This window comes from Mirounga leonina, unplaced genomic scaffold (genome assembly GCF_011800145.1).
Source record: "Mirounga leonina isolate KUSES-001 unplaced genomic scaffold, KU_Mleo_1.0 Mir_366, whole genome shotgun sequence".
NCBI classification, from domain to species: domain Eukaryota; kingdom Metazoa; phylum Chordata; class Mammalia; order Carnivora; family Phocidae; genus Mirounga; species Mirounga leonina.
Window position 1 is genome coordinate 5,130,817 of NW_023270709.1, and position 26,952 is coordinate 5,157,768.

Sequence of the window (26,952 nt, forward strand, 5' to 3'; positions counted from 1 at the left end):
CAGACGTGTAGTTGTTGGCATTGTTTTGTTTTGTTCAGGTCCTTTGTCCAGTTTTCTTCTGCAGGATTTGGGGGTTTTCCCCATTTCCCTTTAATTAGAAACAACCTGTCGTGGGCCTCCGCACCCCTCCCCACACGCCCACTCAGTTCCCTGGGTGTGAAAAGCCGCTTTCCCAGGTGCAATCTCGGCGCGTTGTCACGGACTCCGCCCCGGCGTCACAGGCCCCGAAGGGCGCGGAGGAGCGCCGTTTTCGCCACCGCGCGTCTTGCGCACGCGCAACCTGTGGGTCTCGCGGCCCCTCACAAAGGTGGCTCTCGGGGCCGACCGGAAGTGGACGGGCAGCGGCCAGGGCGGGGTAGTGCGTACTACATTTCCCGAAAGGCTGAGGGATGCGAGGCCAGCGGTGGCTCGGTTGAACCGCCGCGGACTACACTTCCCGACGCGACGCGCGAGACGTTTCCAGCGGCGGCTGAGCTAAACGGCTGCGGACTACTCTTCCCGACGCGCCGCGCGAGGCGCCGCCGGCGGCCGGCCGGGGGCGGGCCGACGCGGGAAGCTCCGGACGTGAGGCATGAGCGGCGCCCTCCCCCGGCCCGCGCGCGTCCTGCTGCCTCCCCGGGCGAGGGTCGCGCGGCGCGGGGCCTAGCGGCGGGCATCTCGAGCCCTCGGCGTGCGCAGGGGCTGCTGCGGCCGCGCCGGGCGCCGGCGAGGGCGGCGGCCACCATGGAGGTGAGCGGGCCGGAAGACGACCCCTTCCTGTCGCAGCTGCACCAGGTGCAGTGCCCCGTGTGCCAGCAGATGATGCCCGCCGCGCACATCAACTCGCACCTGGACCGCTGTCTGCTGCTCAACCCCGCGGGGCACGCGGAGCCCACGGCCGGGCCGCACCGCGCCGGGGAGCGGGCCAAGGGGCTCTCGCCTCCCAGCGCCAAGAGGCGGCGGCTCTCCGAGAGCTCGGCGCTGAAGCAGCCGGCCACCCCGACGGCGGCCGAGAGCAGCGAGGGCGAGGGCGAGGAGGGCGACGACGGCGGCGAGACCGAGAGCCGGGAGAGCTACGACGCGCCGCCCACGCCCAGCGGCGCCCGCCTCATCCCCGACTTCCCCGTGGCCCGCTCCAGCAGTCCCGGGAGGAAGGGCTCGGGAAAGAGGCCGGCGGCCGCGGCCGCGGCGGCGGGCAGCGCGTCTCCGCGGAGCTGGGACGAGGCGGAGGCGCAGGAGGAGGAGGAGGCGGTGGGCGATGGCGACGGGGACGCCGACGCGGACGGCGAGGAAGACCCGGGCCACTGGGATGCGGACGCTGCCGACGCCGCCGCCTTCGGGGCCAGCGGTGGGGGCCGCCCGCACGCCCGGGCGCTGGCGGCGGACGAGATTCGGCAGATGCTGGAGGGCAAGCCGCTGGCCGACAAGATGCGCCCAGACACGCTGCAGGACTACATCGGGCAGAGCAGAGCCGTGGGGCAGGAGACGCTGCTCCGGTCCCTCCTGGAGACGAACGAAATCCCCTCCCTCATCCTGTGGGGCCCGCCGGGCTGCGGCAAGGTGAGTGCCGCCTTGGCAGGAGGGTTCTGAGTATTGATCTGTACGGGTCGGGCGTGGATCTAACGGCCAGAGAGCCGTGGCGGAGGCCGTCCCCGAAGAATCCGCGCGTCCACCGTGGATGTTGAGACCTGAGGGCAGGGCCTCAGAATCCATCTGAGCCGGGGCAGCACCTAGTCCACAGGTGGAGTTAGTGATGGGTGTGAAAAAGACACACCCCGTCAGATTTGGAAGACACGTTTTCCGGTCATTTTCAAAATGAAGATGTCTGAATTCAAAGGTTTACAAAAATATTTGCACTCTTAGATTTGATCTTTGTGTTCCAACGTGTACCCCCACCCTCCCATTAATGACCCAATTCTCAAGGAAATGACATGCTACAAATTGCAGAGGAACGTTTGTATATCCAATTTGTAGGTACGTGGGTTTAGCTTCGGGGCGAAAGATCAAGATTTTTTTTTGTTTCATTTGTGTTTCTCTTCCCTCCCTCTAGCTGTTGGTTTATTTAACAGACTGATGTTTATTTATCCTTGAGAATATATTTATTTAACAAGACTAATATGAAAACTCTTTTCCCTTTCCAAGTCGTTTTCATCTAGCACTTCTGTAACTATCCTCACTATGCTTTCTACTTTAGGGAAGAAACATCTATGCGTTTTGGTGTCCAGTTGTATGTACCTTGTTAGGAATTAGCACATGTCCAGAGGAAGGTGGTTCAGATATTGGGGTTTAGAAAACATATCATTGGAGAACACTTGAGAAACAGTGGCAGAGTTAAGCAAAACAGAGAAGGCTAAGAGGTGCTTAAATATATGATTTTTTTCTATCCACAGGAAGAGAGAGGAAGATGAGCACCCGTGAGTAAAAGGCAAAATTCAGTATCAGAACGTAAAGGGGCCCTCTTAGCTTTGTGATTCACACTCCTTAGTTAGTATACAAGGGCTTTGATGATTTTTCCCAGTTTTCTTTCCGACTTCATCTCCAACTTTGTCACACCTTCCTTTGCTCCAGTTCCCAGAATGCATCTTGCGCATTTTGTGCCTTCTTGTTTGCGCTCATACTTTCCCTTTGGCCAGGAATAAATCATATCTATCCCAAATAATTTACCTGGTAGTAGATTTTGTTGCTACCCCATTTAGGAGACTGAGCGAGAGCATTATTAGTAATTGTTCACAAAATCTTTACATAAAGTCATGAGAATGGCTAATCAGCTGTTGGCAGACTGGGTGGCAAGAAAAAACTCCAGAGGAAAATAGAAGACGCCACACAAGAGATGTGATGGGCTGCTCAGCATAGTGGTTGGTGGTCACAAGCCTAGGCATATGTGGTGTGGGAGCCCATAGGCCGAGATTTGATGAAGAAGCAGCCACAGTATCTTAATGGTACTATAGAAATTTTAGAAAATAAAATGCACCTTTCCATTCATTCAGGACCAGATTTGTCCCTCTCATTAAACACTTTTTTTTAATTCTCATTCTTACTATTATACTCTTTTGCTAACAATAATGATATTAATAACAGCATATGCACATTTATGGAGCACCTGGTAAACACTGAGCAGTGGTTTCCTTGGATATCGACATTGTCTTCTCATAACTGCTAACATGATCAAAGTGCTATTGTTTAATCTACTTCCAAAGTAGACATTCAGAGGGGGCAGCATGCAGTCATCTTAAATGCTAGGTAGTTGTCATTGGCCTTTCAGTTCAAAGGCTCACTCCTTTTCTAAGCTGCACTGATGAGCCTCCAGTTGTAGAATTGATTGATTCTGTGGTTCTGCACTCCATTTCTACAACTAGTCCTTCAACAGTAATGCTTTCTTGGCTGGAAGAGGTCACAGCTGTCACTCAGGCTCTGCTAAATCAAGACAGCTACTCTTTATGGGGATTCCAAAGATCTTAGAGTCCCCAAAAAAGGAATCAAACAGGGTTAGGTATAAAGGAGAAAAGGTCAGGATTAGACTAACGTTTAGCTACTTTTCCTGTTTTATTTTTAACATTTTTTTTTTTAATTTTTTAAAAATGTGCTGTGGTATTTCGGATTGTATCTGTGCTGCTGAGCATTCTTTAGAGTTCAAGTTGCTTGGTAAATAGTGCTGATGCTGCTTGTGTTGGTGTCCATGGGTGCTTTTCTCTCTGTGTCTGATCAGCTTTCCAAACTCTGTGTGTCATATTTTCTAGACTACTCTGGCTCACATCATAGCCAACAACAGCAAGAAACATAGCATAAGATTTGTGACATTGTCTGCAACAAATGCCAAGACAAATGATGTGCGAGATGTCATAAAACAAGCTCAGAATGAAAAGAGTTTTTTCAAAAGGAAAACCATCCTTTTTATTGATGAGATTCATCGGTTCAATAAATCTCAGCAGGTATATTAACTTCCTTCTACCTTTTGGTCATTGTGAACATTATAGTGAATATAAAGTATGTGAGATTACTTTGAAAAGCATAAAACACTGCAAATGTAAGGACTGTCCTTATCATTAATTTTTTGTGTATAGAGAGGTATAGATTGTCAGCCCATCTCCTTTGAGCCTATTTCCCCACTTTTTCTTAGTGTTTTTTGGTGACAAGAAAATGGTTTTCTCTATCTGATAAATGAAATTATTAGTATGGTCCTGAGCTATAAGCAATTGAACTTGATTTTAAGATCCTTATTTTAATATTTTTAAACTTCTCCCCTATACAGTGTTAGTTTTTTATTTTCAAAATTAAAGAGTGTTTTCTGTGACCTCAGGCTCTCAGCAGGGTGAATATTACAAGAGCTAATCCCCACTACTTATTTAAACGGCTTTCTGAAATAAAAGTAAAAGGACAGTTTATTTATATAAACAAAGCCAAGTCACTTTTGTATCCTTTCTAAGTAAACATTAACTTTTTTCTTCAAGTACACTTTTTTCTTTGATATAGGTGTTAATGCTTTTTAATCAGAGATAGAAATATTTTACAAAACCTTACTAAGCTTTTGTTACTGATCTGAATCTCTCTTTATTTATTTATTTATTTATTTTTTTATCTGAATCTCTTTTTAAATAGACTCTTCAGAGTTCTGACGGGATGTTAGCACTTTCAGTTTCATTAGACCATTGACTCATCTTACTAGCATTTCTTCCCTGTAAGACAACATCCAGTGGTTACATATTCACCAAGGCATATTTACCAAGTTTGTTAGGAAGAATAACTTACGATTGAGTACTCCAGAGGAAAATTTTAGAATTACTAATGTTTTTGTGTTTTCTTAAACTTAAATAGCTACTGTATTTAAGCTATCTGCCAGTTGGGATAGAAGCCCAGTTGGGATAGAAGATAATTTTCTAAGTAAAAAAATCATTTATGTTGAAACTACGTTAGAATTCTACTTTGAGCTGTTAGTGTGCCAGCAGGTGGCCAGGCTTAGACATTCACAGTCCAAAAGCTGTGTTTTTGGCTTAAAAAGCATGAGTGCTTCCACTCCCAACAGTGCATCCATCTCCAATGAATATAAAGCTGTTGTTCCTGAACTGAAAACTAGGAAAAGGAAGGAATGGGCAACTTACATAGGATTCTGCAGGTTGTTGACTGGAATCAGTTTCTTCTGTTTTCTTCCCATGATTAGGACACTTTCCTTCCTCACGTGGAATGTGGGACGATCACTCTGATTGGGGCAACCACGGAAAACCCTTCCTTCCAGGTCAATGCTGCTCTCCTAAGCCGCTGTCGGGTTATTGTTCTTGAGAAGCTTCCCGTAGAGGCAATGGTGACTATCTTAATGCGGGCAGTCAACTCACTGGGAATCCACGTCCTAGACTCCAGCCGTCCCACTGACCCTCTGAGCCACAGCAGTAACAGCAGTTCAGAGTAAGTTGACTGTGGGCAGTATCCTGGGGGCACACACCTCTCAGAGAATCCCCTGGCAGAGGGCCAGAAAGGGCTGGACGGCAGTAAGGAGAGGGCGGGGACAGAGAAGAAATGTTGATCTAGTAATGAAAACCAGAACGGAGGAAAGTGCTCAATTGTACCAAATGTATCTCTGCAAACATTTCCTTTTTTTAAGATGGATTTTATAGCCCTCTAAGGGGTACATCTAATTTTTCAAGCTTTAACATTGTTTTGCCCATTATTTCAGTCCTTGGGTGTTTGCTTTTGTGCTTAAGGATTTTGTTTTTTTCCTAACACACTTTTTTTATAAGGCTTGGAAGACTATGGGAAGCCTTACTGATTATTTTCTTTCATGGAATAGGCTTAACCTACAAATCTTTTGAGATTTATATTCAGATTCCAATTTCTTTTTTCCTGCAGTTTATTCCTCTTTTAGAAGTACTAACTACAAATTAATATAAATGTTATCATAACAATTTTTAAATCTTTTTAGAATTATTTTTGCACATTTTAAAAGTCAAGCTCAATTCTAGTAAAGAAATTTTACCTGAAAATGACGCATTAAAAGCTCTCTCTTTCCTTTTGGCAACCTATTTCTGTATCATGAGTACTGTGTGAGTTCATTAATACACAGAGTATATATATATAGTGTATAATCAATTAGATTACTTGGGTTAGAGGTTAACTTTATATTCAGATATATTCTTCAGATGTCGTTTATTCATGTGTCAACTGAAATAACACAGTGGAACATAATCTGGTGTGATGAGAGACTAATGCCTGCCTCTTCATGCTGTGGACCCCACAGCTGCTGGTGCCTGCCCTGAGGCCAAGTTCTGGAGCCACTCTTCTATGAGGATTAAAGAACAAGACATAGTTTTAGGTTCAGGGTTTAAGTTTCAAGAGTCTCTCCTTGTGTGTCTGGCCTCTTCCATTTGCCCCTCCTCATCTAGGAGGAATTATGCTGTGCCTCACAAAGCCTTGAAACATGGCCAAGGACCCCCAGGTGCAACAAAGTCACATCAGTTTAGGGTAGAGTTGTGATGGCAGAGCCATCAAAATTGTGGCTTAAAAGAAATATGGAACTTGCTGGTATCCGTTAAGTGTATCCATACTTAGGGGCCCTTTGTGTGCTTGGCCCTTGTCGGGGTTAAAAGGGTCTACATACAGCCAGTCCTCACATCTAGTATAGCTGTCCTGTAAACAGTATTTTCACTACAAAACTCATACAACCAACTGATAAAAATGGAAAGGCAGAGGAATAAATATCCCAACATATTCCTGTGTATTTTATTTCTGGGTACTGGTTATCATAATATATCTACAACTATATACCCTGCATTTTTATTAATCTAGGGTAGTTTTATTGATTTCAGTCATGTCATGATTTCATGGAATTGTTATTCAGGTACCCTCAGGTTTTTTCTCTCCCCAGTCTCTCCCATGCCATAATTACGTGAAATGAGAAGGACAGTGGAAGAATCATGGAGCTCATCTTAAAAAGGATTTCTGCATTTTAACTGGATCCCCGAATCATTTGCATGCACAGTAAAATTTGAGAGGATCAAGTAAAAGAATTAAGATTTCTCTTATTACTGAGACTGGAAGCCTGATACAAAAGTGAGCCAATGATTCTTAATCTGCTAAAATTGCATTTCAGTCAGAGAAAACCTGCCATGTCCAATAGATGTTTGCTTTTTCCACTATCACTCATTTGGAATTGATCCTAATTATAACATTTTTATTCACTTGTTTCCTTTCTAATTCCCACCCCTCCCCTTCCTGGGAGGGCTAAGAGGATAAGAACTTGTCCTCCTTGTTCATATTCCCAACATAGTGCCTAGTGTATACATGCTTAGTAAATGGTTTGTGAATGAATAAATTCTAACTTTCAATATGAGAAAAATAGTTTAATTTTATTTTTGGGTAGTCCAGCATAAGGGATGATTGCCCCATTGCCCAGGTATCAAGAACCTTTGTCTTTAATACTATTGCCTAAGCTAACAGACTGAAATTAAAGATTATTAAGCTTAATTAATTGATCTACTTGTTAGTAATTCTGACAAGAAAGTTAAGTTGGGAGATGCCATAGGCCACAAAAAGAACTCTTACATTATAAGTGATTTCCTAACAGAAGCATCTGACCACCCCAGTTGCCATGGAGAATTAAAAATGGATATTGTTTTCTTTCAATTTTAGGTAAAATTGTACTTCCACATCTGTTGATTGTCTTCAAATGTATACACATTCTTGTGGACATAAATTAGATTTGGTTACACTAATTTAGCTAGAAGGAAAGACTAAACCCCAAATAATTACTTCTCTGGGAAACCATGAGTGCATTTGTAGTCTTGTGTTTTGGTGCCCTAGTTTACAGAGAAATCTAGACTACTTACGGCTGCACATGAGAGGAGCTGAGCAGGTACTGGTCTGGACACTAGTCAAGCTGATCCTTAATTGTTGGTTTTTCTTGAGGACTTGTGAGTTCTCATCTAGTATGTGTTTGTACATGATGGATTCCCATTAGAGTAAGATAAGTGTTCTTTTTAAATTTTTCCTTCTGTATTTTATTTGTTCAGCATTAATTGAAGGCCCCACATATGCTAGGCATTGGCTGAGTGCTGAAAAGCACATTCCTGTGCCTTTACAGAGCTTAGTATATGATAAGGAGATAGGTAAGTAAATGGCTTCCAGGAACATGCTGTGATTGAGTTATGACCAAGGAGTGGTAGAGGATAGAGAAGAGGCATCTAGAATATGTGAAATCGGATCTCTCACCTGGTAGATGAGGGGATGCTGAGTTGAATTTTGAAGGATAAGTAGAATTTAACTAGATGAAATGGAAAGCTCATTTTGGCAAGGAAATATGGCCCCTAAAAGTCAAGGTGGTAATAAATAGTATGTTCCATTCATTATAGCTGAGTGGAAGAGTGGGCGTGAGGAAGTGATGGTCAATGAAGCCAGGGAGGGAGGCAGAGCCAGATTTATGAAAGACCTGTGTTCTAAGATAAGGTAAGTGATGTGGAGAGCTATGGGAAACCATAGATTTTGAGCAAGAGAGTGACATAACAGCTCTACGTTTTAGGAAGATGAGAATAGCATTGGAGAGGGTGGGTTGGAGGGAGTCAAGTTCCATCTTCCCTACCCCTCACCAGGGAGCAGGAAGACCAGTTGGGAAGCTATTGCAGTGGTGCTGAAGACAAATGACAAATGCAGGTGACTTGAACAAAAGCAGGAGCTGCTCTGAGAAGTTGCAAAGTCGGGTTGTGAGCCTAGGTGTGAGGAGGGAGGAAAAAGGATTGTCTAAGATGATTCTCATACTTGGTGACTGGGCAAATAGTTGCACTTTTGACAAGAGGGATTTAAGGAAGAGGAGCAGAGAAGGTGTGGAGTTCAGTTTGGGACTTGTTCAGTTTGTGGGGCCTCTGGATGATTCATATAGAGAGGTTTTCTAGGCAGTTAGGTAAAGAAGTAGGAGAGTAATAGAGATGTTTAAGCCAGAGATTTGGGAGCCGCCAGCACTTCAGAGAACATATAGCCCATGTGTTTGAATAGGAGAGCTGAAGAGAGCCAGAAACTAAGGGTATAAGTTGAGGTCTTGTCAGCATTTGTTGTGTAGGAGAAGAGACAAAGTTTAGAAAGGTAGGAAAACTAGAAAGATGCTCCACAGAGAAGAGCTTCAGCAAGGAGGAAGTACTCAACGTTATTGAACCATTTAGGATTAGGTTTGGCTGCATGTAACAGGAAAAAAATCAAATTAACTGGCATTAACAAGATAGAATTTTCCTTCTCATGTAGAAGAGTCTGAAGGTAGAGAAGTATAAAAAAATGCAGCTGCTAGTCAGTCTCATGGTATCATCAGGGACCCAGACCCTTATCTTTCTGCTCTACCACCTTCAGCACATGGCTTCTACCTCATGCCCCAAGGTGGCTACTAGAGCTCTAGCCATCATATCTGCATTCCAGGCAACAGGAAGGAAGAAGAGCCAAAGAACAGCATCTTCCCCATCCCTAGTCCCCTATTTACCACCTCACAGCTTTAGTGAGACATCTGCAAAGTAGTACTCTGTACTCAATTGTGATTTGATTGTGAAGAGAAAGTTAGAGGTAAGCTGGTAATTTATGTTGAATTATCCATACCATAGTTCTTTTGGTCTGTTTGGGTAATCAGCAGTTTTCGTGTACTTTACTATAAGCATCTTGGTCACATGGTACAAACTGTGAAGCATGGTGTCTGCACTGGATTAATTTCGGAGACCAGGAAAAAAAAAATCCATGGTCTGTCATCCAGTGACCTTGTGCTGCTGGCAATAAGAAAGTGAACTAGTGTTTAGTCACTCTGAGAACTTGCTGCTTTGAAGGGTTATAGATTCCAGATAATAAGACACACGCATATTCAAAAACACCCCTAAAGAATCCATTGTTTGTGGGCTAGATAACAGTGCACTTGTTTGTGGGTATGAGGAGAATAGAGCGAGGAGCCAGGATTGCCCTGTTGCTGTCCAACGAGGCAGTTCCAGCAGTTGGTTGGAAGTTAAAATGGCTCTGTCCTGCTGGAGTGAGGGTGCTGCAGCTTGACTCTGAGACTGGGGCTTTTCTCTATAATCACCGGGAGAAGAGAGCCCGCACAGACCGGCTGCAGGCTGGTTTGGTTGGATTTTATTAATTAATATTATTAATATTAATATTATTGACTGCCTTTCAAAAATAATCTTTTCTAAACGCTGAATGGAGAGAAAGGTAGTGGAACACCAGAATAGAAAGTACTGATCGGAATGAGTTGTGGATTTAGTTAGTTAGAGTGGACTTTAATAGTTCTCCTTAAAAATGGTTTGCTATAAAGAAAAAAAGGTATATAAGAATATGTTATGAAAATGATGACAAAAATAATGGCAACCGGAAAGAAACACCAGTCAATCTCACTGACCTTGCATCTGTTTCCTGTTCCTGCCATCACAAATTATGGGTATCCTCTACTTTCTGAAAGTTCACATTATACCACTTCACATCCATGGAGGAAATCAGAAGAGGATTTTCCCTCTTACAAAAAAAAAAAAAAAAGGCAAAAAGCAAAAACAGCATTCGGCACTTGTTTTTCAGTGAGTCCTCTATAGAGGCAGTGGCCACCCAGCTCCTTCCCCGGGAACCACACTCAACATCTTGAATCGCGCCACCATAGCTTTGGATCATGTCTGTGAGCGTGTGCTTTATCTTAATTTATTTTGTGTATCTGTTAGCAAGATGTGCCCTAAGATCTCAGAAAAGCCTAACAGAGGTCACTTTTTGGGTCTGGGAACACTAAAAAAATCTCCATTACAAATTAATGGTAATGGCCTTTTCACTTTATGCCATTTTGGCTTGCAAAAGATTTCAAAGGAACCCTCTACTTTCGGATAGTGGGGAAAACCTGTATCACAAACTGGGTGGCTTACAACAATAGACAGTTATTCTCTCACAGTTATGGAGGCTCTTAAGTCTGAAATCTGGCTGTCGGCAGGCCACATTCCCTCTGAAGACTCTAGGATAGAGTCTGTCCTTCCAGCTTCTGGTGGCTCGTGGCATTCGTTGGCTTGTGGCAGGATCACTCCAATGTCTGCCTTCATCTTCACATGACTGTCTCTGTGCCTCTGTCTTCTCTTACTGTCTCCTATGAGGACGTTTAGGATTAGGGCTCATACTAAATCAGGATGATCTCATCTTGAAATCCTTAATATGGCTAAGTTCACAGATTGCAGGGATTAGGATTTAGGTACATCTTTGAGGCCACTATTCATCCCACCATTCTCTACCAGGTGTAAGGTATCATGTAATTGGGAATGTGTGCTGCCATGGAATTAAACACAAATAGGGCATCATCTGTGAAGTTGATGTTCTCTCTTTTTGGAGAAAGTAGTTTTGTTTTGTGTTATATTTAGTCTGGTTATCCTGGAAGCAGCAGAGTTGAGGGCTCTGCTTTGAAGATTTGCAATTTTAGAGAGTATGTTACTGAATAGGCTAATTAGAATGATTCTCTTCGATACAGGTATCTTTACCTCCTTTTATTAGATGAGGAAACTGAGGCACAAAAAGATGTAAGAATGTGTTCAAGATCATCCAGCTTGACGTCAGGAGGGCCGGTTTCTGAGGCATATTTCTAACCATAGGCATACCTCAGACGTAATTTGGGTTTGGTTCTAAACCACTGCAATAAAGTGAGTCAAATGAGTTTTTGGTTTTCCAGTGAATATAAAAGTTATGTTTACACTGCACTGTAGTGTGTTAAATATACAATAGCATAATGTCTAAAACATCAACGTGCATACCTTAATTTAAAAATAACTTTACTGCTAAAAAATGCTATCCATCATTTGAACTTCCAGCAAGTCTTAATCTTTTTTCTGGTGGAGGGTCTTGCCTTGATGTTAGTGGCTGCTGACTGATCAGGGCGGTGGCTGCTGAAGGTTGAGTGGCTGTCGCAAATTTGTTAAAATAAACAACAGTGAAGTTTGCCACATCAGTTGACTGTTCTTTTCACAAACAATTTCTCTGTAGCTTGTGATGCTTTCTGATAGCATTTTACCTACAGTAGAACTTCTTTCAAAATTGGAGTCCATTCTCTCACCCCCTGCCACTGCTTGATCAACTAAGTTATGTTATATTCTAAATCCTCTGTTGTCATTTCAACAGTCTTCACGGTATCTTCACTGGGAGTAGGTGACATCCCAGGAAACCACTTTCTTTGCTCCTCTGTAAGAAGGAACTCCTCATACATTCAAGTTTTATCACAAGATTGCAGCATTTCAGTCTCATCTTTAGACTTCACTTCTAAGTCTAGTTCTCATTATTTCCACCACATCTGTAGTTACTTCCCCCATTGAAGTCCTGAACCCCTCAAAGTCATCCATAAGGATTGGAATCAGCTTCTCAATGTCCTGACATGAATGTCCTGTTCATGTTGATATTTTGACCTCTTTCCATGAATCACAGATGTTCTTAATGGTATCTGGAATGGTGAATCCTTTCCAGAAGGTTTTCAATTGACTTTGCCCAGTCCATCAGAGGCTCTAGCCTTACAAGATGTTGTATTTCTTAAATAATAAGACTTGAAAGTTGAAATGACTCCTTGGTCCATCAGCCACAGAATGGATGTTGTGTTGGCAGGCATGAAAACAACATTTATATCTATACATCTCCACCATAACTTCAGGATGACCAGGTACATTGTCAGTGAGCAGGAATATTTTGAAAGGAATCTTTTTTTCTGAGCAGTAGGTCTCCACAGTGGGCTTAAAATATTCAGTAAACCATGTTGTCCACAGATGTGTGGTCATCTAGGCTTTGTTCTTCCATGTATGAAGCAACAGCAGAGTAGATTTAGGATAATTCTTAAGGACCCTGGGATTTTCAGAATAATAAAGGAGGATTGGCTTCAACTTCAGGTCACCAGCTGCATTGGCCCCTACCAGGAGAGTCAGACCACCCTGGCTTTGAAGGCAGGCTTTGGCTTCTCCTCTCTAGCTATGGAAGTCCTAGATGGTATCTTCTTCCAATAGAAGACTGTTTTCTCTACATTGAAAATAATGCCATTTAGTGCAGCCACCTTCATTAGTGACCTTAGCTAGATCTTCTGGATGGTTTGCTGCAGCTTCTACATCAGCACTTGCTGCTTCACCTTATACTTTGATGTCATGGAGAAGGCTTCTTGCCTTAAAGCTCATGAACCAACCTCTGCTAGCTTCAGACTTTCCTTCTGCAGCTTCCTCACTTCTCTCAGCCTTCACAGAATTGAAGAGAGTTTCCTTTGCATTCTTAACTTGGCTGTTTGGTTTAAGACGCCTAGCTTTTGGCCTGTCTTGGTTTTCATCATTCCTTCCTCACTAAGCTTAATCATTTCCAGTTTTTAAACTGAGAGACATGCAACTCTTCTTTTCACTTGAACGTTGAGAGGCCACTATAGGGTTATTAAATGGTCTGATTTCAATATCGTTGTGTCTCAGGGAATAGAGGAACCTGAGGAGGGGGAGAGAGATGGGAACGTTGGTTGATGAAGCAGTCAGAACACAAATATTTGTCAGTTGATAAAAGTTATCTGTCTTATGTGGGTGTGGTTTGTGGTGCCCCAAAACAATTAGAATAGTACCGTCAAAGATCACTGATCATAGTTCATCATAACAAATAATAATGAAAAGTTTGAAATATTTCAAGGATTAAAAAATGTGACCTAGAGGGGCGCCTGAGTGGCTCAGTCGTTAAACGTCTGCCTTCGGCTCAGGTCATGGTCCCAGGGTCCTGGGATCGAGCCCCACATCAGGCTCTCTGCTCAGCGGGAAGCCTGCTTCTCCCTTTCCCACTCCCCCTGCTTATGTTCCCTCTCTCACTGTGTCTCTCTCTGTCAAATAAATAAAATCTTTAAAAAAAAAATATGACCGGGCGCCTGGGTGGCTCAGTCGTTAAGCGTCTGCCTTCGGCTCAGGTCATGATCCCAGGGCCCTGGGATCGAGCCCCGCATCAGGCTCCCTGCTCGGCGGGAAGCCTGCTCTCCCTCTTCCACTCCCCCTGCTTGTGTTCCCTCTCTCGCTGTGTCTCTCTCTATCAAATAAATAAATAAAATCTTTAAAAAAATAAATAAAAAAAAATATATGACCTGGAGACACGAAATGAATAAATGCTATTGGAAAAATGGCACCAATAGATTTTGCTCAGTGCAGACTTGCCACAGACCTTCAATTTGTAAAAAGATATAGTGTCTGTGAAGTGCAATAAAATGAAGCAAGGTAAGGGAGATGTGCCTGTACTCAGTTTAGAAGGGATCTAGGTACCAATTTAAGTGAGTCACTTGCTTTCATTTAGAACCAAGTTAAAATGCTCCTGGTGAATATTAACATTTGAATCTTTCTCTGTGTTTCTTCATGTAAGAACAATACTTTTAATTTGTAAAGGATTAGGAACAAAAGATTCCCATCTATAATTTAGCAGTATTGCCTTTTAACCACATCTACGCATCACATTTACCAGGAATACATTTTGAAAATATAGTTGACCCCTGAATAACATGGGTTGGAACTACATGGGTCCACTTATATACATATTTCTTACAGAACAGTACTGTAAATGGATTTTCTCTTCCTTATGATTTTCTTGATAACCTTTTCTTTAGCTTATTTTATTGTTAAGATTGTAGCATGTAATGCAGATAACATACAAAATATGTGTTAAATGACTGTCTTTGTTATTGGTAAGATTTCTGTCAACAGTAGGCTATTGGTAGTTATGTTTTAGGGGAGTCAGAAGTTTTACATGAATTTTAGACTGTGTTGAGGGTCATTGCCCCTAACCCCCACATTGTTGAAGGGTAGCTCTACATGGGCCCAGAGTCTGTCCCTGGAGGTTTTAGAATCAGTAAATCTGTGATTAGATTTACACATCTGTATTTTAAGATAGTTCTCTGTAATCTGATGCACCTCCCTGGTTGAGGACCACTGTTGAGCAGTTGTTACCCTGACCATGGAATGTTCCTTGTCTTTAGTGAAAGAGATTCACAGAGTATAGTTTTGTAATTTATGGAGAGTTTAACTGAGCCATACATACTCTTTTGTTCTGCCATGAAATAACAGGTACATTTTCATTTATTTTCACTCCTCTTCCAGCTTAAACAGCTCACCATCTAAAAAGAATTCTCCAAATCCCAGTATCATCCACCACAAAAACAGTGTGCAGAAAGATTCAGGCCCTTGGAAATGAAAAGCAAAGGAAGAAGTTGTCTTTACAGTATGCTTCCCATATTCTTGCTAAGATGAAAGCATTTCTCTTCAGTTAGAGAAACAAGGCTAAATCTTTAATTTCTACATCTGTTAACTGGGAATATGATCTTTTCCAATGCACTTATTTTAACCATTGTTTTCTAAGTTTATGCTTAAATTTTAAAATAATGCCTCTGGACTAGGAGTGCTCTTGCAAGATAATGTGTGCAATAGTTACTGTTTGCTGAGGAGTTTTGCAAATATCAATATAATACTCCTTATTTCATTGTCCTTGGCGTGAGCACTCATGTGCTCCCTCTTCTAAGATCTCAAGGTATCTTAACACATTTTATTACTTTTCAGAACCAAGGTCTTGTAAACTGGGGTTCAAGGTATATTGGAGGATAGGTAGAACCTTTGAACATCCTGTACAGTGTTCTTAATAGCAAAATTCCATTTGGTAAATTGTGACCACTGTGAGTGCCGTCAGCAGTCACCTTTTATTACTTTGAACAGAGTTGCTGACAGATTCATTTGTGTTTAAAAATACTCCTCATTTTGGGCGGGGGTGAAATTTGGAATGTGGATCATATCAAGGGGGAGGGAGAATGGAACAGTGGGAACTTGGGTGAAAGCTCTCAGCTCTGGTTTTATTGTGGCAGCTCTCCCGCTCCCTGTGACTCCAAACCTGATTAAAAAGGTAACAATAGAATAATTCAGACTTTGGTTAAGAATTTAAAAATTGAAGGAAAGATCCTATTTTCCAACCCCATAAAATACCCATTGAGAGGCCTATTTACATTGTGCTGTTTATAAATCTGTGGCGCAGTCTGTTAGTTGGCTTCTCTCGTAATTATTAAGGCCTACTCACTGCCTTTGCATGAAGACCAATGGAAATGAGGCCATAGAGTCAATGCTAGAGTGTATAAGGACACCTGTCTTTTTTCTGTCCCAAAAGCACTTCATGCCACTAAATATATACAGTGGACAAGTCTATAGAAAGGGGATATATACCAAAATACTAACATTAAGGTAGTACAGCAATAGGTGATTTGTACATTTTGTTAAAATAAAAGTAATATTCAGAGTTCTGAGTATTATTTGTTAAGGATGCAAACTATATATAGTATGATCCAAATTTTGTTTTAAAATTAGGTTGTAAGATTGATGGTTACATCATAAAGGAAATTCGACAAATGACCTAGTAGCTATTGTTAATCTTTAGGTGGCGCAGAAAAGGATTTTTTGTTTTGTTTTGTTTTGTTTTTATGTTTTCCCATATGTTATAATTTTTAAAAAATAAACATTTCATTCTGAGATTATGGGGAGAATTGAAATTAGTCCATTTATTGTGCAGATATTGAATGCCTGTTCTCTCCCAGGCACAAGGGATGTAAAAAAGGAATAAAACATAATTCCTATCCCTGAGGCCTCAACATTTAGTGGGGATGGAGAGATGACAAATGTGATCAACAAATGGCCTCACTCCTTGTGATGGCTCAGTCAGTTAGGATTGATTAGGGCTCCTGCTTTACTCCTTTTTTTTCTGCAAATGATCCTGTAGGCTCTTTGTTGCTAGGAAGCTTTCCAAGGAGATGGAAGCCTTGGCTTTTATTAGTTCTGGGGCTGAAATGAGATGTTAAGGCAATTTTGGTTTTCTCTACCCACTTCCACTGCCACATAACACGTGTTTGCACACACATGCACACACTCAGAGATAATGTACTGTAACCTAGCCTCAGGAGTGCCCTTCCCTTTCAGGCACATCGGTTGCTACCGCACCCGCTCTGACGTTAGTCCCCCCTAACACATTTTCTTGAGTATGTATTGTCTGTCATTTTCTTCCAAATCATCTAGAATCTGCTAAACAATATCTGTTGGAGAAATGCTTCCTTGGCTTTAAAAAGTGCCAGTGATATGGGCTTGGTGTATGTTTTGAATATCTTATCTGGCCAGGAGGGGAGGAAGATGGGCTTCTGAACTGTAACCATGGTTCCTGGGGCCCAGGCACCTGTGAGGAGGAGTGTGATGAGAGAGTCATTCATTATCAAGCTAAGACAAAACAGGTGCCTTATGTGTAGTGACAGATGAGAAACTGGAAGTCTTGGCTTTGGTAAATAAGAGGTGGGATGAGGTAGTCTTTAAGATGTTAGAAACAAGGGGCACCTGGGTGACTTAGTCAATTAAGCCTCTGCCCTCGGCTCAGGTCATGATCTCAGGATCCTGGGATCAAGCCCCGAGTCAGGTTCAGTGCTCAGCCAGAAGTCTGTTTCTCCGTCTCCCTCTGCCGCGCCCCCCTCACCTTCTTGTACTCACTCTTCCTCTATCTCAAATAAGTAAAATCTTTAAAAAAAAAAAAGAAAGAAAGAAATCTATTAGTGAATTGAATGCAAATTAGTGTAATTCAAGCTATTCACTAAAGCAAAGGAGCAGGTAGGTGTATTATGCATAGACCTTCATAGGCTGGGTCCCCTCCTGGACTGGACCCCCACCACCCTGCCTTGGCCCAACCCAGTTGGTGCCTCTGCTTTGTTTTCTAGGTAGCTGATTTGGACAGTCCCATTTGGCTTATTAATACTAGAGACATTTTCAGCTGAAGGTTGGCAATGACATGGGTGAGCTTTAACTTTGAAAAATTATATTTTGCTTTGCAAATGTGCAGCTAGCAGCTAGACAAGAATTAGTAAGACCCCTCTAAGTAACTAAATATGTGAGATATTTTGTCTGACTAGACTAGAAATAGAAAAGTTTGCTGAATTAGACTTGAGAACCAATCCTAATTAGACCTTCATGAAGGTCCACATTTGGAAATGTGAGGGTAGGTGACTTACCTCAGGTCTTACAGCCAAGTTCCATCAGAGTCTGATGGATAACCAGGCTAGTGACCTCTCCACTACACTGTGCAGGCTTTATGTGATTAATACCCTCTTGGAAGCACGCCTCGGGCCAAAATCCCAGAGGTTTGCTTCTAGGCCCTGCTGTGTCCAGAGTAAGTGGGGACTCGGGTTGTTTGTAAAATGAGGGCCTTGAACTGCATGATGCGGTCCTGGCCCTTCCCTGTTTGGGAAGTGATCTGAGCATACCTGTCTCGTCAGGATGTACACTGTGTTTGAAGTATGTTTTCTGGATACTATAATGAAGCCCTAGTGTTCCTGTAGTTTTCACTCTTGTAGGATAGAACCAGAGAAGCCGTGTATCTTTCCATGTCTCCTTCATGCATGCTTAATGTGTGTGTGCTTATACAGTAAAATAATCTCATGACTCGAGGTCAGGTCAGTTCCCAGTCTTGATAATGCTTAACCATGTTGACAACATGAGTTAGGGAGCAAGAGCCTTGAACCTAAGGTAGCTTTTTAATGACCTTGCTAAGACAGAGCTGTTCTGTAAGAAGTGCTACAGCACAAGAAGTGTCGAACATGAAAGTGATGGAAACTAACCCTGTTTGTGTTGCAGGCCGTCCGTGTTCATAGAGGATAAAGCAGTAGACACTCTGGCTTATCTTAGCGATGGGGATGCCCGGGCTGGATTGAATGGACTACAGCTGGCAGTGCTGGCCAGGTTAAGCTCGAGGAAGATGTTCTGTAAGAAAAGTGGGCAAACCTATTCTCCCAGTAGAGTTCTGATCACTGAAAATGATGTCAAGGAAGGCCTCCAGCAATCTCATATTTTATATGACCGAGCAGGTAAGTAACGGAAAGTGAAAAGAGGAGAACTTGAATAAAATAAGTTGTGTCCACACATTCACATCCCAGGCTTCTGACTTTCAGCTGAGTTCAAAACATGAACTTGATTCTCAGTTGGATCTCCATATTGGTAATTGAATTAAACCTCCAACTCAGAGCCTGATTTCAAAGACCTAGCTTCCTGACCGATCTTTCTTGTGAGAGGCACAGAGCAGAAGCTATCCTGATAAGAATTGAAAGGAGTTTTCATGTTTAAAACTGCAGGCTTCAAACTTACCTTGTAAGGTAGGTAGGTATTTTTTCCATTACTCTCTGGTAGTGCCTTTTAAGATATAAACATTTTTGAAAGCTCCTACATTCACAGTTGACAGTAATCTTCGTGATCACTTACAATGGCAGTAATAACAAGAAGACTTTTACAATAAGTGACTTATTTCTGTTAGTTTAATGAGAATTAAAGGCTATAATTTCTACAGTCCCAACTAAAAATGAAGTTTATGTGGATCTTGATGTGATGTTTTGGGTTGTAATAGCTTTTTTAAAAAATTAATTTTGCTGTGTACACTTACCTGTTTTTGTAGAACTGCATTTACAGATAACAGATTTGAAACAGACTCTTATTAGATCCATGACCTGGCAATATTAAATGTCATAAGCACAGCACAGTTGTAAATTTTTATAAGAGGGATGGGTGATGAAGATTAGCCTATGGTAGATTAGGCTGGACTCTGGGGCTTGAGTGTTTGTGTGATTCTGGATAGAGTCATACTGCAGTAACGGGAATAATTTCCACATCTTTCAAAGCTGTGCCAGAACAGGAAGCTGATCATTGAAGAGTCCAGGTATCCAGAGGCAGTACTTTGTCTACAGTATTCCAAAATGCTTTTTCATGATGGAGAATCCTTCTTAACTGGTTAGAGAAGAGGAGTGGGGGAGCTTAAGAGTGACTTTGGGTTCCAGGCACTGCCTCCTGATGAGTTGAACAGAACACTGTGTGACTTTGGGGAAGTGGCAGAAGCTCGTCAGCCTTAGTGTGCCTCGGCTGATTGGGAGCTGGGTGGGTGGAGGGTACTAGTAAGTACTACGGACACATTCACAAGGACTCCTCAGAGGCATTTAACAAACAGTCCTGGCTCCTTTCTGATCTGAATGTGCTGCTCGGCAGGACCTCTCCAGCACAGCCCAAAGATCCCAAGTGGCCAGCTATCTGTACTCCTGAATGTCATAGGAATGCTGAAAAGTCTGAAAAGTAAAGCGTTCTGGACATAGAGCTTTGCTTTACTTTTGGCCAAATACAAGAATGGAGGATATGAACAAAATTTTAAATTTTAAAAGGTAAAAATATTCCCACATGCTGGACTCTTCACTGTTTCTGGGGGTTCTGGCAACAGTTGTCTCTTTCCTTTGTACGTGTCCTAAAGGAGACTCTTCATTTTGACTAGATGGACTGGAACTGTTCTTTCACATTTTATCAGACTGTCATTTAAAAATCAAAAGGCTACCATTTAACATAACATTAGTTAATACTGAATATTTGAGTATTTTATATATATTGTCCTTTTTTTTTTAATTCTCAAAATAACCTTAGGAGGTAGTTATTAATATTACCTCCATTTCACAGATAAAAAGCTTGCCTTAGTTCACAAAGCAAATGGTAAAACTCATTCCCAGCCCCAGGTATAAGACTGGTTCCTGGGACTGTGTCCTGCCCCACTCTTGGTGCTGCCTCCACGCCAGCCCTGGCCTGAAGTCACCAGTTTCCCACCAGAGCATATTCACTCACACACAGTAACACACACTCACGTGAGTATACTCACAGACATGCATACGCACACAGTGGATGTTGGACATGTCTAGTCCTAGGGTTTCTGCTTCTCGAGGCTCACATTCCATCCAGGGGAACCATGCACAATGGGGATCACTTTCTCTATAGCTCTGCACTGCCCCAGGAAGAGCTGGGGACAGTGGAGGCTGCCTGGGGTCAGGCCTTGAGAACCCACAGTTTCTACAAGTCTGACACTTAATGTGACTATGCCCCCCCCCCCCACTACCCCACTGTAGTGTAGTAGTACAACCATGGATCTGTAGACACTCATAAATACAGTTCAGATCCTAGAGAATTGTTCTCTTCCAAGCTGTGTTCCATAAATAGGGATGATAGAAGCATTGCCCTGGAAACCTGCTAGCTTATACTCCTGGGTCTTTTTATAACTCTGGTGAGACAAAAATCCCCAGTCCCGAGATTTTAATTATTTCTTTTAATGTCATCTAGTATATAGTTACCCACTTGTAGGATCCAGTAACTAGCTCACGTATTTCTGTATCAGAGTGAAGAAATTCCTAAATGAGAGCAGGTTCTCTGCCTTGCATTGAGGTCAGGGTTTTATGTAAATAATGTGAAATTTTAGGTTTAAAAAACGTTATATGATAAAAGCAAAAATGGAAGCTAGCACAGAGTAATATCTAACACTTAAATGTTTCTGTAGTGCTTACTCCATACCAGGCATACATTATTTGAGACTCAGAATCCTAAAAGCCAGCTAGGCTTTAATCCCCATTTTACAAGTGAGCTGCCCGAGGCATAGAGAGGATCAGTACCGTGTTCTTGGTCATGTGGCTAAGAAGTTTGGCGCTCACACCCAGGCTACCTGGCTTTAGAGCCCATGCTCTTCACTGTTATTTGCCTCTCAGTGTCGACCTGCAGGAAAGGTATGAGACAGTGAGTAATGTTTGTGTAGGGGATATTTGTTGCCACCTCCTTATTTACATTTCACAGAAAGTGGAGCAGAAGTGGCTGCTTTCATCTCCCATATATCTACGAGGTGGCCAGGCCTGTGAATGGGGCCAGGACCTTGTGGATTTCACCTAGAACCCTTTCCCAGCCTGTCTCCATGACATTGTGACTTAGCTAGGAAGCCCGGAGATAGATGACAAGCCCATTTGTCTACAGGAATCTGCTGGCTGGACTGAAAACCACTGATCCGCCCTCTTCCTGAATAGGAGGTGCTCAGGCCCCTGCATTCAGCCTCCTGGGTCTTTCCTCCCTGGCAGGCCAGCATCTTGTCCCATGCTGTCTTCAGATGAAGGCCAAGGATGGTCTTACCAGCATGGTCAGCTGCTGGGACTCGTTCCTGGGGCCCAAATGCTGTGCAAAGGAGGTCATGGTCTCTCTGTCCACCTTGGTGCTTTCCAGGAAGGACTAATGTGAATAAGAATAACTCCCTTGCTTTCATTCATGAGGAGACTATTCTCTCCTCAAACTTAGGAAAGAGTTTGTGGTCAGAAAATCATGAAATTTCTCTTCTTAAATATGTTTTTTTTAAGCACATTTCACTGATTTGTTTGCATGTGAATCCTGGGTGAAAAGTTGAGGGGAGACCCAAGTGGTGAGGGAGGGGCTACAGAGCTTTCAAGGTGAGAGCTGTTAGTTCCTGTGTCAGCCCTCTGGGATCCTGCCATATGGACATCCCCACACCAGATTTAAGTGACCGCAGCCTTCAGATACCAGAAAGGCAGCTGGAAAGGACACTGAGGAACGAATGGGCCGTCCGTAATAGCTGTCCTTGTCACTGACTCTCCGTCCTCATGGCTCCAGCCAGGCCCAGGGACAGTTTTCCTCAAAATGACCGTAGGGGCACATGGAAACGGAACATCAGATCAGTCCCCTCCCCCTCTTGGCTGTGGCAACCCACTGAGGTCCAGGAGAACCAGCTCTCCACATGAGGCTCTCCTTGTCCCCCCACCCCCGGGTCTTTGCTCGGGTTCAGCATGGGCCGCACAGGTGCTCCAGCAGCCTCCTGCTCTGAGGCTGACTAGGTTACTAGATAGGCCCACAGGCCCCACGCGGAGCTGCTCCGGTCTCTCCAGCATCCCGCACCCCTGGCATCGCGCCCACCCGCTGAGCAGCTTGAGGACAGCGGTCAAACCTCACTCTCCCAGGCTTTTCTAGGTCCCTTATTCAGGCTTCCTTAAAATCAACCAGTTGAAACAAACCTATGGCTTAGATGACCCGCCTGTGAGCTCTGTGGATTCCCTCTTCTGCCCGTAATTGAGCATGTCCTTTTTGTGGTATCTAGGAGAAGAGCATTACAACTGCATCTCTGCGCTTCATAAGTCAATGCGGGGCTCAGACCAGAGTGCCTCCCTCTACTGGCTCGCGCGCATGCTTGAAGGAGGAGAGGACCCGCTGTATGTGGCCAGGAGGCTGGTGAGGTTTGCCAGTGAGGACATAGGTGAGTGTTCTGGGAAGGACCAGACTCTGGTGTCCACAGACGGTGGGGTAGCGTGCTTGGGGTGGGGGGGGGCAGGAATGCGACCACTTTGGGGCCTAGGAATTTCTTGGTACCATGTGGACAGGGAAGGAGAAGAGAAAAAGACAAGCATGAACTCACTGGTTTATTTCTCGGCATTGTGTATGTGCTTTTGAGGGGTTGTATTCCTGAAGTCATCATTATCTGTTTCTTCTTCAGGACTGCTTTTCCTAACATGGGCATTGAAATAAAAGAAATATTTTAAATGCTTTGCAATCACATGTTCAGGTTTTCATTGGACAGCTTTGGAGAGCTTCTGAAATAGAAATGGAAGATTCTGGGGCGCCTGGGTGGCTCAGTTGGTTAAGCGACTGCTTTCGGCTCAGGTCATGATCCTGGAGTCCCTGGATCGAGTCCCGCATCGGGCTCCCTGCTCAGCAGGGAGTCTGCTTCTCCCTCTGACCCTCCCCCCTCTCATGTGCTCTCTCTCTCTCATTCTCTCTGTCTCAAATAAATAAATAAAATCTTTAAAAAAAAAAAAAATGGAAGATTCTGGACACTATATAAAGAAAAACATTAGAAAGACATTTTTTTGGTGTAGTAGATGTTCTGCCTTTAATGTGTCCTTGTGCCTGTCCGCATGGCCTTGGCTTCTCACATTTGTCATTCATACTCTCGTATTTTTCCTGCTAGGTGTAGTTTTTATCCTGAGGAAACAATTCTTGACACCACTCAGTAAATATTTCTCAAATAAGCTAGTGAGATCAGAGAAGAGTCCGTTTTGCTAAAGGGGATTTTTGTGGTCAGTAACGTCTACACGCAGTGGTGATCTCTGGTCGCAGCAGCTCGTGGACAGGTCTGGCTGGGAGTGTGCGTTATGACTTAAACTTTCCTTTGTCTTTCCGTGTGTGTGACAGGTCTCGCAGACCCTTCTGCATTAACACAAGCAGTTGCTGCCTACCAAGGCTGTCATTTTATAGGCATGCCCGAATGTGAGGTAAAGTAATCAGCTCAGTTCCTGCAAATCAGTTCCTTTTTCTTGTGCCATGTCCCTTTGTGGATTTGAACACATGTCCTGCTATCACCTTTAATGTCCAGGCCCGCCGAAGAAGCTGCTTGGCTTTTTAACTCCCATTTTAGAAGCTTAGACTCTAGAGAGGGGAGACCTTAGGTATCAACAAGGTCAGGTTTTGAAACTTTTCAGTAGTTGTGGTTTCAGAGGAAGTGCTCAGCCTTTCCTGGGGGCAGAAGTATTCAAAGTGCTGAACAGGGGCGCCTGGGTGGCTCAGTTGGTTAAGCAACTGCCTTCGGCTCAGGTCATGATCCTGGAGTCCCGGGATCGAGTCCCGCATCGGGCTCCCTGCTCAGCGAGGAGCCTGCTTCTCCCTCTGACCCTCCCCCCTCTCATGTACTCTCTCTCATTCTTGCTCTCTCAAATAAATAAATAAAATCTTTAAAAAAAAAAAAAAAAATTACAAAGTGCTGAACAGGAAGTTTCTGTAAATTCACCCACAAACAGAGCAGCTTCATATTTATGTTTTATATGTTGGGGTTTTAAGAAAAAATTCATTTAATAAAAGTTCTTCTGTTTAACAACAACAACAAAAAATAAATCATTGGTCTGGTTCAGCCTCTTGCCTCCTGTAGGAATTTCTTCTCTCCATCACAAGTGGTTATCCTGACTATAGGCATAAAAGGGGGATAACAAAAGCACATTGGGAATCTTTTCAGAATTAAGTAGAGATGTCATAAAATATTCTACAGGACAGAAACTTTGTGGCACCTTCATAATGTTTCCTTTTTGTCCTAGGTGCTTCTGGCCCAGTGTGTGGTCTATTTTGCCAGAGCCCCGAAGTCCATTGAGGTGTACAGCGCCTACAACAACGTCAAAGCATGCCTGCGAAACCACCAGGGGCCCCTGCCCCCCGTCCCGCTGCACCTGAGGAACGCGCCCACCAGGCTGATGAAGGATTTGGGCTATGGCAAGGGCTACAAGTACAACCCCATGTACAGCGAGCCTGTGGATCAGGAATACCTGCCGGAGGAATTGAGAGGAGTCGATTTCTTTAAGCAGAGGCGATGCTGACTCTCGTAGGCTTTGACAGCAGATGGATATGTCTGTTTTTTTAAGGAGAGCAAGAGTAACTGAATTGTGAAGTCGGTTGCCCGGTGGAAGTTAAATGAGACCAACATTTTGTGCCAGAAATGTCAGAGTTCCTTAGGTGGAGGCACACGTACTTCAACTAAATGTGTAACATTGAAATTGTGTTCATTTGCACTCTGTGCAATGGTTATGCTTACGAAAATATCTGGCAGCTTTGTGCAATGAATTAATGTTATAAGGAATTATCTATTTTGTCATAGTATTTAAGTCATAATGTCATTTCAGAATTCAGTTCTGTAGGATTTTTTTTCTTTAAAAGATGTATATTCAGGGTAGTTTGAATTGGTAAAAAAATGTAATTGTGATTTAATACTGCATAGTGTTTTGGGTATTTTTTTTATATGCAAAGGTCTTATGAGCCAATAAAACTATTTCAAAGTACTCTTCCGTTCTTTCACATCTTTCCCACATGGGATCCTAGCTACCAACATCTGTCACCGTCACATGTTGGTAGGTAAATACTGGGAAAGAAAAATGCCCATAGGTGAGAAGGTTGGAAAGCTTAGTGAGAAATCTGGATGTTTGTAAAAATCCATTTTAATTTTTAAAGGACTACATAGAGTTTTAAATGGCTTATAGAAGAATCCAGTAGTCTGTTCATTCCTCCAGTTTCTTCTTGCAGGTTCGTGTTTCTAAATGATACACTCCTGTTTTACTTTTGTGATTCCTAAACATAAATACCACACATACACAGCTTTGTTTCCTTTGCAGCTACTGCTAATTCTTTCCAAACTACTTAATAGTCATCCACAAGGATTGTCCCATCCAGTAATCTGTCAGTTCTGTTTTCCTCCCCGCCCCACCCCCCAACACACACACACACAGCTGATGCCCTGGGATGTCCTCTGCCTTTCTCCTACGTGAGGATTCCTGTTTTCTCCATAGTATACTCTGCCATCTTGGTTAATTCCATCATTTCTGTACAACACATGCTTTGCTAGTTTTACCAGGCTGGAGTGACAATGACCTTGCACTCAGCAGGCCTGGTGTGCGAACTCCCCTCCTCAGTCTGGATATCTCCCTTGTACCTGCCTCACAGGTCCTGGTTGCAGGGTCCAACACCTGCCTTTTTCTGCTGAGGGGATCCACATGCTTTAGGAGCTTTATGGAACAAGGGTGCATGGGAGACGAAGTATTTTTAGATCTTAAGAGTCTGAAAATGCTTTTAGTCTACTTTCAGACTTACCTGACAGTTTGGGAATAAATTCTAGATTGGAAATTATTTATCAATTGTCTCCCTCTTTCCCATGTTGCTATCAAGAAATTTGAAGACATTTTGATTTGTGACCCAGCAAGTTGATAGAATCTTCTCTCTTTGTTCCTAGTGTTTGAAAAGCTCACAGTGATTTTACCAGGGGCTCGGTGGATCCTTTCAGTCTAGAAATTCATGTCTTTCAGTTTTGGGAAAGTTTCTTTATTCATTTAATAACTATTGGGTACTTGCCTCATGCTAAGCACTCTTGTTGGGAACACATCAGTAAAGAAAAAAGAACATCCTGTGCTCATAAAAAAGATGGTATGAAAAATCGTATTTTAATATGTTTGTTAATGATGAGTGCCATGGGGGAGATAATCAGAGAACCGAGCTAGAAAGGGTGGGGAGATGTTATGGTTTTATTTGGAGTAGCCAAGGTAGACCTCATCAAGAAGGGAATATTTGAGTCAAGAATTAGAGGAGTGATTATGCCATTCAAAGATATGGGAGATCGTTCCAGGCAGAGGGAACAGCAGGTACAAAA

The 26,952-nt window shown here is 43.1% G+C and overlaps 1 protein-coding gene across 3 annotated transcripts; it reads left to right on the top strand.

Moving 5' to 3' along the window:
• Positions 1 to 474: 474 nt before the first annotated feature.
• Positions 475 to 25,594, top strand: WRNIP1 (WRN helicase interacting protein 1). Of its 3 annotated transcripts, XM_035030727.1 has the most exons (8): positions 476 to 645; positions 712 to 1,539; positions 3,717 to 3,908; positions 5,135 to 5,376; positions 18,570 to 18,799; positions 22,876 to 23,031; positions 23,967 to 24,046; positions 24,860 to 25,507. In XM_035030727.1, the coding sequence occupies exons 2-8, from the start codon at positions 724 to 726 to the stop codon at positions 25,133 to 25,135; spliced, it is 1,992 nt and encodes a 663-aa protein (XP_034886618.1). In that variant the 5' UTR covers positions 476 to 645; positions 712 to 723; the 3' UTR covers positions 25,136 to 25,507. The 3 variants fall into 3 exon arrangements, with proteins under 3 accessions (XP_034886619.1, XP_034886618.1, XP_034886617.1); XM_035030726.1 differs by having other exon boundaries at positions 476 to 1,539; positions 24,860 to 25,594; XM_035030728.1 differs by lacking the exon at positions 23,967 to 24,046 and having other exon boundaries at positions 475 to 1,539; positions 24,860 to 25,594.
• The last annotated feature ends 1,358 nt before the right edge of the window (positions 25,595 to 26,952 follow it).